The 14,979-nt window shown below is 50.0% G+C and overlaps 1 protein-coding gene across 3 annotated transcripts in view; it reads right to left on the bottom strand.

The window, feature by feature from the left end:
• CRY2 (cryptochrome circadian regulator 2) overlaps window positions 1-14,979 on the bottom strand; it is a 33,497-nt gene that overhangs the window by 3,371 nt on the left and 15,147 nt on the right. For 2 of the 3 annotated variants that reach the window (XM_023239797.2, XM_045039175.1), the window contains 6 exons: window positions 11,408-11,548; window positions 10,834-11,145; window positions 10,438-10,589; window positions 10,113-10,315; window positions 9,686-9,778; window positions 8,328-8,469 (listed from right to left, as the gene is read on the bottom strand). In XM_023239797.2, coding sequence (XP_023095565.2) covers window positions 8,330-8,469; window positions 9,686-9,778; window positions 10,113-10,315; window positions 10,438-10,589; window positions 10,834-11,145; window positions 11,408-11,548 — 1,041 coding nt within the window. In that variant the 3' untranslated portion in view covers window positions 8,328-8,329. Of the gene's footprint in view, window positions 1-7,611; window positions 8,035-8,327; window positions 8,470-9,685; window positions 9,779-10,112; window positions 10,316-10,437; window positions 10,590-10,833; window positions 11,146-11,407; window positions 11,549-14,979 lie in introns of those variants that run through there. The other variant, XM_045039174.1, reaches the window with a different exon arrangement.

Below are 14,979 nucleotides of genomic sequence, written 5' to 3'. Positions count from 1 at the left end.
TTAGAATTTAACGGAAGAGGGAAAATGCTCTGAAGAGTCAAAGATTCAGAATCAGTCTTCTGACACATGCAACCCTTTTAAGACAAATGTTAAATCTGAAGATTTTATCCAGATGATGATACGTTATCCAGAAGCTGGGTGAAATAAAGAGCAAATGTAAGAGTGATACCTGAATGAGTCAGTACTGAGTGCCCCGCTCTTTTTTTAAGTTTTACTTACTTATTTTTGAGAGAGAGAGGGAGGGAGAGGGAGGGAGAGAGGGAGAGGGAGAGGGAGAGGGAGAGAGAGAGAGAGAGAGAGAGAGAGAGAGAGAGAGAGAGAGCGCGTGCATGAGTGTAAGCAGGGGAGGGGCAGAGAGAGAGGGAGAGAGAATCCCAAGCAGGCTCTGTGCTGTCAGCACAGGAGCCCGATGTGGGGCTCGATCTCACGAACTGTGAGATCATGACTTGAGCTGAAATCAAGAGTCAGACACCTAACTGACTGAGCCACCCAGATGGTCTGAGTACCTCATTCTTTAAAATATACATTATTTTCAATAATTTTTCCTTTAAGCTTGTACCAAAATGACCTAGCCATATTTTTCCTAAAAGTAAGTGTATTTGTTTCTGAAGTATACATGTTTATTGAAACATGCTGTGGTATATATTTTACACACAGGTCTCTCTGTGGCCCCTGTTAAGCCAGAGATGACTTTTCTTCTGAAACTGAAAAACTCGGGATTTTTCCTGAATGGAATGGAGAGTGTACCATACAGGTCCTCTTACCCAATACCTCTTTTTATCTTGTTTTCTCCACCTGTAAGGGATGGGGGAGGATAAAGAGTGCATGAAGATTCCTTAGAATATGGGCTCTAACTCTGGGGTTCTTGGCCCCTTTGTGGTCCAAGGATAGGATTAAGGGGCCGTCCATGAGGACCCTGAAGTTCTGTGCACATTTTTGTGTGTGTATGAATTGCTACAACTTTCTGGGGAGAATCTATCCTTTTTTTTGTTTGTTTGAATTTTTAAACGTTTTTATTTTATTCTGCAGAGAGAGAGGGAGACAGAGTGCGAGTGGGGGAAGGACAGAGAGGGAGGGAGAAACACAGACTCTGAAGCAGGCTCTAGGCTCCAAGCTGTCAGCACAGAGTCCAACGCGGGGCTCGAACTCACGGACCATGAGATCATGACCTGAGCTGAAGTCAGACACTTAACTGACTGAGCCACGCAGGTGCCCCTGGGGAGGATCCATCCTTTATCAGACTCTCCAAAGCATGGGTAACCTGAAAAAGGGTTTACGAACCAATGCCTATATATGGTTGGGGAAAAAAAATATTTTCATTAAATTAATTTCACTTTTTCTTTTTACTTTTTAATGTGGTTACTAGAAATTTAAAATTATACTTGTGGCATGCATTGTATATCTGACAGGACTGTTCTAGAGTTTGAAGCAATGAAATCTTTGTAACGGGGAGACAGAAACCCCCCTCTTTTCCAGATTCTCTGATCGAACACTAGGCAGCGTAATTGTGTAAGCAAATGCTTAATTGTAACCAGTGATCTTCACAGCTTCTGGCAAACTTGTCTCTAAGTACTTATGATTGTTGCTTATAGAGCTAGGGCTTAGCAATAGAAGATGACTGAGTGCCTTAGAGGATTTGGGGTATGTATTACAGGACTAAGGATTTCCAGGCTCCCTCTCCATTTTGACCATACAGGGAGGAGACATGCCCTTATTTCAATGGGCAATGGCACTCCATAGCGGTTGTCCAGGGTCTATGGGGCCTTTACGGAAGAGTAGACAAGAGCCCTGCCTTCACTCCTGAGATCACCTGAATAATGAATGGATCCATGTACTTGCTAACAGCATTGACTTGCTTTTGGTTAAAAAAAGCCCTTTTCAGGTGCCTGGGTGGCTCAGTTGGTTAAGTGTTGATTCTTTTAAAAAAATTTTTTTTTAACATTTATTTATTTTTGAAAGAGAGAGAGAGAGAGACCGAGGCAGAGTGCGAGTGGGGGAGGGGCAGAGAGAGAGGGAGACACAGAATGAGAAGCAGGCTCCAGGCTCTGAGCTGTCAGCACAGAGACCAATGCAAGTCTCAAACCCACAAACTGTGAGATCATGACCTGAGCCGAAGTTGGATGCTTAACTGACTGAGCCACCCAGGCACCCCCAAGTGTCTGACTCTTGATTTCGGCTCAGGTCATGATGTCATAGTTCATGAGTTCAAGACCAGTCTGCTTGGGATTCTCTCTTGCCCCCTCTCTCGCTTATACTCTCTCTCTCTCTTAAAATAAATAAATAAAACTTAAAAAAAAGTGCACTTTTCAGTGACAGGTTTAATTCAAATGCTTAAACTGTCTTTTCATCTTTTCATTGCAAAGTATCAAAATCCTTTCTCTTTTTTTTAGCTGCTTATCTTCATTATGTTTTCTCAGGGGATGGCCTAAGACTTCCCAAGTCACCATATGTATAGAAAACATTATTTTGGAATTAATGTGACTTTGCAAGTATCTTTAATCAAATTTATAAGATTATTTTCTAATATGCTTTGCCTGTCAACGTTCGTAATGATCGCCTTACGCCCCACAGTGACAATGACCCATCATACAATCTGTGGATGGCATTCATTGAATTAGAATTAGGCTTATAATAAATCTCACATAAAGTACAGTAATCAAGAGGATATGTTATTTAATGTGCAACATTTCCTGTCTGCATCTGGTGCACACTGGCAGTGAGTGGGTATTCCAGTCTGCTGTGACAGCATAAGATATGTCCTGTTGCCTGCACATCTAAAATCCGAGCAATGTGTTTGTCAGCTCCTCAATTATTCTGCATCACAATTAAACATTTTCCAAAGGAAAGCGACAATAAAAAGAACCAATGCCTAGAATATAAGCAGTCAGGTGGCTATAATGCTAGCACTTCAGACCTATGTAGACTTGGGTGTGACTTCGCTATGGGGCAGGCTCAGGAAGGGAGATGGCAGTGTGTGGGCCTCAGATAAGCCCCTGTGACCCAAGTCCCTCTGTGATGGGTTCAAAAACACAAATACAGAAAACCAAGGTTTGGAAGAACCCGGATGTGCTTGTCCACGAAATCAGTCAAAGGCCTGCTCAACTGGTTACTCAAGATCCTTGATCAGCAGGTAACTAGGCAGTTCCTGTGCTCTTGCTCGTAAGTCTGCAGAAAAAAACGTGGGCTGGGGAAATCAAAGGAGGCCCTGCAAGAAAATGACGACTGCGGCATTAAAAGAAAGGGAAGAACAGGTAGGGGGAGGCACCAAGGGAAAAATCAACTCACAAAACAGGCACTGAAAAATCAATCCCTCAATTGTCCAACTCTTTCAACCTGTCATTAAATGTAAGAAACACAGAAGCAGCAGCTGAACACAAAGTAAGTTAATGACTGTCTCCCTCAGTGCACCCGCTGTTCGAATTACCCCCAGGCTACCTGTGAGCCAGATGCTAACAAGAAATCCAAGTCCGTGAGTCTACCCTTCCCCTGACCCCAGCCCAGAAGGGGCGTGTGGATGATGTGCACGCAGGAGCTTACATCAGCAGAGGATACCCCAACAGCTCAAGGTTGGCGGAAACTTCGGAGCCTGCAACCAGGTCTCGGTGCCCAGGAGCTTGAAAGGGGCAGAGGGTTTGCCACCAGCTCGCAAGTCAGGAAGGAGGAGGAACAGAGGCGCAGCCGGGCTTGGAGGGGCTGAGATGGGCAAAAAGCAGGGCTCTCAGCTCGTCTCATTTCTCATGTCAGTGACACCCTTTCCCTTCCTGCACCCTACAAATCCTACAGCAAGGGGAGGGCATGTCAGCCAGCCAACAGCTACTTGGTTGGGAAAGTGCAAAGGGACACTGAGTCCCAACTTCTCGTTTCCAGGTCAGGAAGTGAGAAGTGGAGAGGTGAGGAGAGGTGAGGCAACTCGGGTGAAGGCTCCCAGGCAGTGAGCGCAGGATGGCAACGCAGACACTGGTCTGAGCGTAAGACCAGAGTCCCACTGTCTCCACATCTACTGTGTAGCATTTTAGGTCACCCGCTGCCTTTCCCATACGTTGTTTCACGTGAGGGACACACAACAGAAGCGCCAAAACGACAAGGAAGAGATTGCAGACGTCAGGTTCTCTGCAGGGAAGCCCCAGGGCTAACCAAGCTTGGTGACCTGTGGGCAGGGGAGGGGAAGAGGTGACCCTTGGCCAGGAGACTTCTGTATTCAATTGGGGCTTCTCTCAACAACCACTGTGTGCCAGCCGATGGGCAAATGGATCATGTGCGCTGCTCCCCCATGACAAAGCAATTGGACCAATAAGAAAAATCTGTACACAATTCGAGGCTAATGGAATCCTGAGCAGTCAGCAGCTTTAGGGATTATAGGGAAGCCTCTGAAATGATAGCTATTTGGAGACTGGCTTATTTTTCAGTTTAGTGAACATTGTACAATACCACCAAATGCAGAACAGACACTGGTGTGGGTTTTAGGTAAGCATGAAACCTACTGATATCAAGGCATGTTTTACACTGTAAATTGTTGTCTGTCCTGTGAACTGCCATAGCTCTGAGGCATTAGAAATAATGGAATCACAAAGCCACAGAGCTCAGAGCTAAATGGGGCCTCAGAAGATTCAGGATGGAGCCTTCAGGCTGCTAAAGAATGATTAGTCACACCTTATAGATGCAGTCTCAGAAAGGCCAGGTATCCTGCCCCAAGTCACACAACTAATGCTGACCAAGAGAAGAGGGGAGAAGGGTGAGTCTCCTGCTTCTCAGTGTCCCGTGTCAACTCTGGCCACGTGGCCACAGCTCTGTGGTCCACTTAGCCCGGAGGGCTGCCTCTGGCTAAAGTAACAATAACACAATTCAAGACACCCTGAGAAGCATGTACAAGATGGTAATGTGATTTCATCTCCATGGTGCATTTGACCTTGTTCAAAGGCTTTTTTGCACATACGGGTTTTCATTTTCTTTCCCTAACGTGTGCTCGATTGGCAGGGCAGGTGACAAGGTACTATTACCACTGTTTTACAGATAAGGATGCTGAATGTCTTGGGGGCCAGGCACTACCACCAGCATCCAGTGAAACCCAAGTATACTCTCTTCTCTCAGGGTTTTCAAAGAACACGTGCATTCTTCCCCAGTCTGTCTTGTCCTCTGACCTCCTAGCCCCCCACTTCCAAGCAATTAGCCATGATTAAGAGCATAGTAAATCTTGAGAATCAGTCCTTAAGATCCCAGTTGGCCAACGGATAATCTCCTGGGTGGCCAGGCCAGAGACAGGCTGACGTCCGCACCCTTGTAATGTTTTTCCTTGGAGTCACTGCTATCGCGTCTCAGCTGGCTCCCCCACTGCCACCATTTCCTCTGCAGACCCCAGCCCAATGCCTTCCAAAAACGCCTGTTTGATCAGTTCACTCTCCTGTTCCAAAATGGTCCTTAGTGTCCAGAGTACAAGGACTCACCTGCCTGATATTTAAGACCCTGCAGGCTCCAACCCAACGGTAGCCTTATGTTCTTCTAAAATAATAGTGATGATATCTATAATAATAGCTACCATTTACTGGATACTTATGAGCCAGGCATTGGGCTAACTGCCTTGCCTATTACCTAGACGCTGTTAGCTGTCTACCAGTACCCACACTTCCTAGCCACCAAAACCCTGATTTTGTTCAGTGGGTCACGGACCGGCACAGACAGGGGAGCATGATTGGTCTGAGTCAGTGAGTCTCAAAGTACAGTCCCAGAACAGCAGCATCATCGGCTGCTGGGAACTTGTTAGAAATGCAAATTCTCAGGGCGCCTGGGTGGCTCAGTCGGTTAAGTGTCCGACTTCAGCTCAGGTCATGATCTCACAGTCTGTGGGTTCGAGCCCCACATCGGGCTCTGTGCTGACAGCCCAGAGCCTGGAGCCTGCTTTGGATTCTCTGTCTCCCTCTCTCTCTGACCCTCCCCTGCTCATGCTCTGTCTCTCTCAGTCTCAAAAATAAAAACATTAAAAAAAAAAAAAAAAAGAAATGCAAATTCTCAGGCCCCACCCCAGACCTACAGGATCAGAAGTTCTGGGGGTGGGGCCCAGCAATCTGTGGTTTCACAAATCCTCCAGGGGATTCTGTTTCTCACTCAAGTTGGAAAACCAATGGTCTAAACCAATCCTGATAACCTGGATCCCTACTTCCCACACTGGAGGTGGCCTTGTGACTCAGTGTGGGCTCATGAGACCAACATGAAAAGCCGGGAGAAGGGTATTCTGGGAAAGCTTTTATTTTCTTGATGAAAAGGGAGAGAGGCATCCCCTCCCAATCTTTTTGTTTGTTTGTTCTTCTCCAATCTTAAAATTGCAACCCCCCACTGTGGGCCAACCTTTACTTTCTATCTTCTTACCACCGTTATTTTTTTCTTCATACCACTTAGAGCCTCTCGACTATATCTACTTGTTTACCGTCTGTCTCCTCCCACCAAGATGCACCCAAGAGGGAAGGTCAGTCTTGTTCAGCACGTCTCAGTATCCTCATGTGCACAAAAGTGTCTGGCAAACTGTGTTGACTTGGTGTGTGTTTATTGATAAATGAGCACAGTGGTCTCTTCTTTCTTGCTTTGGATGAGAAATTGATGGCTGAGGCTGTGGCAGCCACCTTGACACCACAGAGCAAGAGAATCTCAGAGAAACTGGCTCTGACATAGTTGAGCCAACTCAAAACCAGCAAGGCGCGCATTAGGGCCTCCTGTTAGGTGAGAAAAACAAGCCCCTGTCTGCTCGAGCCACAGCAGACAGCTTTCCTACTCCCAGCAGTGCCGCCCGCTCCTATCAGACACATAAATGTAACCATTTAGCCTTTGTAACAACCTACTTTATAGGTAAGGAAACTAAGTCTCATACCAGTTAACTAACTTGTACAAGATCACATAATCATTAAGCTATTTTCCTTGTCCAAAATGCCCTCCTTGTGGTCTAAATCCAACTTACCTTTTAGCCCCAAGTGTAAACTTCTGTACTGTATTCCCTGATCACTCCAGCCCACCAACCGCTGGCTTATGACAAGCATGTAGAGTCTATATCATCTGTCTAGGAATTAGAAGTTATTTGCCCTCTTTTTCTAAGCAGACTGTTAAATGCTTGTGGGTGGGCATCATCACATATCTTATATGCATATACTCCCCTACCTCACATAGCTCCTGGCAATAATTTCATGCTGAATTGGATGCCATTAGCTTACTGAGCAACCTTGATCCAGACATTTAACCTCTCTATTCTTTGATCTTCTCACCTGAAAGTCGGGAGTGACAGCCTGGCAAGGTCCAGATTTGTAAGGCAGAATGAACTTTGCCTAGTATCAAAGAGCTAAGAGATAACTAAGAGAGTAGTATCTAAGCCTGCCAGTGCTTCTGGAACAAGCCAGCACAAATCTATCAGTGACGTCTATGACCAAGAGCCTCATAGGGTAAAGGGCACAAGCATCAAACAATCGTTGTCTCACCCAGCACTCAAGCTTAGCCGCTGAAATCAGATGGCCTCACCTGGCCCTGAAATGGAAGGGTGTGGAAAAAAGAATCCATGGGCTCCATAGAGAAAAAGCATCCTGTCCAATCTAATGACGCAGACATGGCACATAAAGAACAGCCTGGGATGACGACTCAAAGAGAAGAGTAATTTATATTTCCCCAAGAAAGGCATAAAAGTCCTTTCCTGCTCTGGGGAGGGAGCCAATTTTTATTTTGTAAATGACATTCAGGGGGCTTCCAAGAAAGCGGAGTGCTGACAGGGAAGTGCAGAGCCAAGGCCAGGAGGAAGGGGAGAACAGAGGAGTGGCTTCAAGAGGCAGAGACCATGGGCAGCCAGACTCTACCGGTCCTCAGGCAGGGCTGGGCCTGGCCAGCAATGCCCAGCCCTCTGCTTGTCTTCTGAAGGTCAGTGCTGCCCTCCACTGGCCTGCCTACAGAACACAGCCCGTCCACGAGGGCAGAAGGTCCAGGAGCATCCTCAGATCCTGCCATGGGGCCATTTCTCCTACAGCTTCCCCTCCGGGTCTCTGCTTTCTTTTTGTGGGATTTGCCTCACTTTGATAGGTAGAAAGAGCCAAAGGGGGGGGGGGGGGGGAAGAAAGGTTTTTCCTTAGCTGGTAAAGAAAGAAAAACGCTTTACTTTTAAATTTCTTTTTAAAATTTAAGAGGCATAGAAGTCAGAATGGAAGAAACTTAGAGCTGAAATCCTAGAAAAAATCATGCAGTCGCCACCAGGTTTTCATCTGGTTTGCTGGGTTTTAGCCTTCAGCTGGCAGGGCAGTAGTTTTCCAGACCCCTGTCCACCTCTCCCACCTCCTTCCTCCAGCTGAATCTGCGCTGTCACTCACCCTCAGACGTCCCTGCTCGGCAGCTCTGGGGCGGGCAACCCTGCCACCCTCGCCCGTTTGCTGAGTTCTTCACCCGGTGGCTCCTCGGCTGCTTCCAGCTTGCGTTTTGGGGATGCTGGGCCACTCGGTAGCGCTCTTGGGCCTGTAGAGAAGCAGGTCAAAGTGTCACAAGGACCCTGCCTGGAGCCAAGAGGACCCGACACTGTGCAACGGCAGCTCTTCCAGGGGCAGGGAGCCTGCCTCAAAGCCATGCCAACGAGTTGCTCCTCAGGTCTGCCCCTCGGTCTTCTCTCAGCAGTGACCTTGCCTGGAAATGTCTAAGGAGGGCATGACCAGGCCTGCTGGAGGCAGGGCCAGCTTCTGGGCCCCAAATCCCACGGGCTCCAGGCCACAGACTGCTCTGGCCTGTCTGCTGCCCTTGCTCTGAAGGTCAGGCACTCCCTCGGAGACGCTGGATCAGCCTCCTGAAGCAGGAACAAGCAGCACCCTCATCTGTGGAGCTAGCCTGGCTTGGCAAACTAGAAAAACCCCTGGCGCTCTTGCTGGTCTCATCTTACTGACATCAATCCCAGAGCTGAAGGGAGGAGGTGAAGAATTCGGCAAGACTGCCTGACCTCTCTTTGCTGCCACCACCGGACTGTGCTGCCCCCTCCTGCCTGGGCCACCACGGTTGCCTCCTTTCTAGTCTCCCTGTCCTTGGGCCTGCCCGCACCGCACTGTCCCTTCCACACAGCAGGCGGAGGGAGCTTTTGAAAACACAGGTCAGGTCACACACCTTCACCCTGCTGACCACCCCTCACTGCCTCCTCAGTGCGCTGATGACACAATCCTACTCCTCCTGGGGGGCGGGGGGGGGGGCCCATGTGACACTGCTCCTGCCACACCTGGTCCTCATCTCACTCTAGCTCCTCCCTCGGGGTACGCCAAGCAGCACCAGCTTCCCTTCTTCTGTGCCTCGAATGGGCTAAGCTCGTTCATCTCTGGGTCTTTCCCTGCTATTCCCTTTGCCTGGAATGTTCTTCCCCCAGTTCTTGGAAAGCCTGGTTCTCCTTGTTACCAGGGTCCTGCTCAGAAAGGGGTTTCCTGACTAATTCTGTCTAAAGAGCCTGAAGGAATCCCCCTTCCCCAGACCCTCTCTTACCAGGTCATTCAATTTTATTTTCCCCCAAAGCACTTGCTATCAAAAATGCTCTTACACAGTTCCTTTACTATTTGTCTCTGCCAAGAGGAATATAAGCTCTCTATAAGGGCACAGATTCATTCCGGCCTCTGTCCTCAGCCCTCAATGACTGAACTGGTGGTAGCTCTGCAGTGTCCTCCGGGTGGACACGGGCCCCAGGAGGCCAGCTGCTACTCACCTGCACTGCTCACGTTCCCAGTCTGGCTCGAGCTGGGCTCTGCCACCGGGTTGCTGAGGTCTTCCACACAGGAAGGGACAGAAGCCAGCAGACCTGGGAGAGAGGCAGGGGTACGATCAGAATGTAATCTTGCAGGACTCTAGAGGGCCACCAGGCGGTTGAAAACAAGATGCGGTGGTGGGAAAGGGGGTGCTGGGCCATGACACTGGGGCTCCATCGCTTCCCGCTGTGGCCACGATGAAGAGAGGCCCCGTCCAGCCTGGCCTACAGTGCCCTGTGCCCTGGGAAGTCAAGTCAACTTAACAGCTCAAAAGAGAGCACTCAGTCTCCCTTTGCAAATATCTGGAAATCCCCTCTGAGCCCGCAGGTAGGTGCTGTCCTGCCCCTAGTGAGCTAGGGGATGGTGGTGGGAGTAGCGGCTCCTTACAGAGTCCCCGGTAGCGGGAGAGCTGCTGATAAATCTGCTTCATTCGCTCAATGTTGAGTCGGCTGGTCTCAGCATGGTTGACAATGGGCCGGGGATAGTCCACCCCAATGATGCATTTGGCTGCCTTCTGAATGGACTCTGGGGCATTCCAGGGCTCATAGATGTATCGAGAGGGGAATCCTTTCAATATGGGCAGGTATCGCCTGAAACACATACATCGGACAACCGGTCAGCACACTGGCACTCTCCTTCAAAGGGCCAAGGGTATCTCATCCTAGGAGCAGGCCACAGCAGCCAGAGCAGAGAGCCTGGACCGCATCCTCACCTGATGTAGTCTCCACTGGGGTCCGTGCGGCGGCCAAAGCCTACAGGGCAGTAGCAGTGAAAGAACTGTTGGAAGAAAGCACTACAGGACAGCCACATCCAGCTGCCCGCGTTCACGCTGAAATCTGCATCCAGGAGCAGCTCATCAAATACCTAGATGGGGAGAGCGTGGGACAATCAGCCACCTTGAGGACCTCCTGCCATGATTCTCCCCAAGTTACCACACATCTCCCCACGGAGGAGAGCCAAAGCCCTTCTGCGGAGGGCAAACCAGAGAGGACTTGGAGGGGATGCCCAGGATCCAGGGATCCTACCCCATGCCCCAGCCCAGAAGAGGGCTGCCCCTGCTGGGCCTGACAAGAAGGAACAGGCCAGCTTCCCCCAAGAGAGCACTCACCCGGACCCCGCTCTCCCAGCTGACCCAGAGGTCTCCGCGGGTGAGGAAGCAGGCCACAGCGTGCCGGGCCAGATGGTGGATCCAGCCCTCCTGCCTCAGCTGGGTCATGATGGCGTCAATCCAAGGGAAGCCTGTCTTGCCCTCGGCCCACTTGGCCAGGGCCTCAGGGTTGCGGTCCCAGGGGATCTGGATGCAGATGGGGTTCCCCTCCATGCGGTCAAACCTGGGGTTGTTGGTGGCTGCCGTGTAGAAGAACTCTCGCCACAGGAGTTGCCCAAACAGGGAGAGGGGGGGCGTGCTGTTCCGCTTCACCTGGGGTTGGGGGTGGTAGCATGTGGATGCAAATACCCACCCAGCTCTCAGCACCATGTCGCTCAGGCCCCTCCCCCACAAGGGAATCTGGAGCTGCCACGAACGTGGTGGCTCCAAACCCCCTAGACGTATGGCGAGACTGTGCCCTAGCAGTGGTCCAGCGTGCCCACGGGCTGAAAGCCCAGGCCCTTGACTGGCCCGGAAGCCCCGTTCTGCTTGGCCGTGACCGGGCGCAGGGTGCACTGCCCTCCCCGCCCCTCACCTTTTTGTACAGGTCCCACAGGCGGTAGTAGAAGAGGCGGCACGAGAGGCAGCCGAAGCGCAGGTAGGGGCTGAGGCCCGTGGGGCTGGCCAGCAGGGAGTTAGCGTTCATTCGGGGCCTCTCATAGTTGGCGACCCAAGCCTGCACCGGGAAGAGAAGGCAAAGAAAGGAAAGGCCTGGATGTTAGAGAAAAAACCCCGAGGCGCCGGCACAGAGCGTGACTTCAGAGCCCGCTGTCATACACGTCCTCCCATCTGATCTGAACCATCCTCTGAAGCGGCATTTCTCAGCACCTCCTTTTGAAAACGAATGACGAAGCCCAAAGGGTGATGTGCCTCTTCTGGGGTTACAGAGTCGGTAAGAGACAGGGCCGGGGGGCACTTAGCTTCTGACTCCAGACTCCACCTACATCCAGTAACTCTTTTCTCTTGCTCCACTCCTAGAACCCTCTTTCTCTTCTTGATGACTCTTTCACAAACTTCACACCCTCTTTAGACCCCCTACGCCACACTTCCCCGCCACCCTCCAGCAGACGACTTTCCTTCCCGACAATAAGGAAATGGAAGCCCTCAGGAGAAAAGCTCCTCAACCTTTAGCCACTGAATCTACAAACTCGCCTGCATCTACACCTACCCCCTCTTGTGACCCTGCCCAAGGCCAAGGCCTCTGCCTGGCTCTGGAGCCCGCCCCTCTTCCCTCTCTTGCATGTTCCGTATCTTTCTCTCCAGTTTCTACTCCAAGAATATTGGGGAAGTCATCTCACTTTTTCGCAAACCAAAGAAAAAAAAAACGAAGGACTGCTAGTAACTTCTAGCAACCCTGCAGACCTCTACTCTTGGGTCCTCTTTCCTCTCTTCACAGCCCATTTCCCCACACCCACCTTCACTTTTCAGCCCACTCGAGTCTGGCTCCTGCCCTCACCCACTCCCACCAAGCTGCCTCCCACCAAAGTCTCTGTGGTTTCCATGCCACTGAGTCCTGCAGGCACTTCCTGTCATAGTTTTGGACCTCTCGGCACATCTCACCCTGCTCCTGTCTCCATAACCCTCTGTTCTGTTGGCCTTTGGACTCCACACACTCCTGGCTGCCTCCCCTCCCAACCCCTTCAGTGCTGGCATCTCAGGGCTCTGTGCTGGGTCCCCTACTCAACTGTGTTCCTGGGGGAGAGCGTCCAGTCCCGTGGCTCCCAACACCACTTCTTTACGGAGGATCAGCATGTCAGTGGCTCCAGCCCAGGATGCTTAGCTGCTGCTTAGCTGGATTCCCAGATCACTCCATCCACCTCCCTGCCAGGATCTCTACTTGACTGCCCTCCAGGCCCCTCGAAGTGTAACAACTCTTTTCTTCAAACCACCCTTCCACGGGCATCCTTATCTCAGAAAATGCACCGTCATCCACCTGGGTGTCCACACCAAGGCCTGGCCATCACCTGTGACTTCTTTGTGGCCAAGTCCTGTCAATTCTACTGTTCAAAGATTCCTCAAATCTGTCCTTTTCTTCCCATCACTCTTGCCACCAACCTGGATCAGGCTAAGATGTAGACTCGACGACTGTGACAGGCTCCCAATTGATCTCCCTGCATCTATTCTGGTCGCCCTCTAATCCCATCTCCACACTGGGGGCAGAGTCACTGTTATTTAAGTTTTTTTTAGTCTACATACTTCCTGTCATTTCTTTCTTTCCCTTTAAGGTTTTCTGCGAAGAACCCAGGTCATTTGACTTGTACTGATTCCCGCAGTCTACATTTTGCTGATTGCACACGCACAGTATATTGCTGCAAACCGGTGGCCGGTACCAGAGACTGGGTTGGACTCAGGTTTGACTTCTTTGGCAAGACTGCAGGGGGACATAATGCTTGACTGTCTCTCTTTATGGGGGTTAGCAGTCATTGATGCACAATGCGTCATCACTGAAGGTTGCAAAATGTTCCATCATTCCATTCACATTTAAAAATAGGGATACTGAGGGGCACCTGGGTGGCTCAGTCAATTAAACGTCTGATTTCGGCTCAGGTCATGATCTCACGGTTCATGGGTTCAAGCCCTGCGTCAGGCTCTGTGCTGATGGTCAGAGCCTGGAGCTACTTCAGATTCTGTCTCTCTCTCTCTCTGCCCCTCCCCCACTCGCACTCTATTTCTCTCTCTCAAAAATAAACATTAAATAAGATAATAAAATAAAATAAAAATAGGGATACTTTTATAAAGAGATGCTTGCCCTCATCTACTATTTTGGGGAACCAGGGATAAAGATCATACACTGTCTCCCCTTTCTGGTGACAGCACCTAGTTTCCTTGCAGTGATCCAACCTGCCCTAATCTCAGTCCAACTGGGTAAAGTGGAGCCGAGCTCACCTTCTGACTCTGAGAGTAGTTTGGCAATACAAGTTTGACAGGGAGACACCCCTTCCTCGGCCGTGGTGATTGAGTCAGGGACTGTCACACGACCCGATCCAGAGTGAAATGAAAACGCTCCTCGGGACTTTTCTCAGAGCTTTTAGAAAAGAGGCACACTACTTCCTCTGGTGTGCTTAGCAGACCGAAAATAAGCTTCTGGTGACCACTTTGCCACTGCTCAAGGAAAGCCTACCTCAGAGCTCAGAGATGGAGAATGTATTCCTGGCAGCATTACTTGGACACCTGGATCCACCTAAAGGCTACACCTTGGACTCCTAGTTAACTGAGTTCAAAAACTCCCTTTTTCAAAAGCCAACTTGCAAATACAAACTGATTAATAAAACTCCCTTCCTCTTTGCTCCCCTAACACTCTGAACTGCTCTTTTCCTAACCCTCAGAGTACCCTGTAATTCCTTGTTTCATGTCTATCATCTACAATAGACTAGTTCTGGAAGCGGACTCTATGCTTGCCTCATTGGGCAGTCTTTTTAGTAGCTAGGCCATCCTGACACAAGTAGATGTTCACCTCAGATTTGGAGAACTGAAGACTGAAATAAACCTGAGACAAGGTCACACCCTGCTCACAGGCACCTTCTCTTCTCCTAGAATGTAGGACACGGTGTTCCCTCTGACCACCACAGAGTCTGAAGGGTCCTGACACAAGGCCCCATGACAGACCACACCCTCCAGGGGCATGTGGAAAAGGACCCTGACTTCATGATCTAAGGGGACAGCCCTCCACAAAATGCTTTTAAGGTGATGATAATCCACGAGACCATTAAGTTAGCTCTTTATACTTGTCAGTCTTATTCTAGTCCTGCCATGCCATTTGTGATCTCTACCACTCTGCCCCCTGAGCCCAGCCTGTGTTCTTGTGTACCCAAGGATCTTTGGGTAAAGCTCCTTATGTGGACAGGGACAGCTGGTCCTCCCCATAGCCCTTGGACATCAGTCTTATCCTTTTAAGTTGGTGGGGCTGGCTGGGTGGCTGATGGTAACACGAAGATAGGGCCATCCCAAGGGAGGTGGGTCCTGTGGCACATTTTCACTGCTGGTGAGGCACCTCCAGGGCTGGGAAGCATTCTTCCCTTGTAGGTCTGCCTTAGTCTCCTTGTTCCATTGTTATCACCTGGCTGCTGGGCCAAATGCCCACCCATCTGAGAATACAAAAAGTTGAGA

This window comes from Felis catus, chromosome D1 (genome assembly GCF_018350175.1).
Source record: "Felis catus isolate Fca126 chromosome D1, F.catus_Fca126_mat1.0, whole genome shotgun sequence".
NCBI lineage: Eukaryota > Metazoa > Chordata > Mammalia > Carnivora > Felidae > Felis > Felis catus.
Note: the sequence above shows the minus strand (reverse complement) of the source record. Positions and strands in the feature narration are given on the sequence as shown.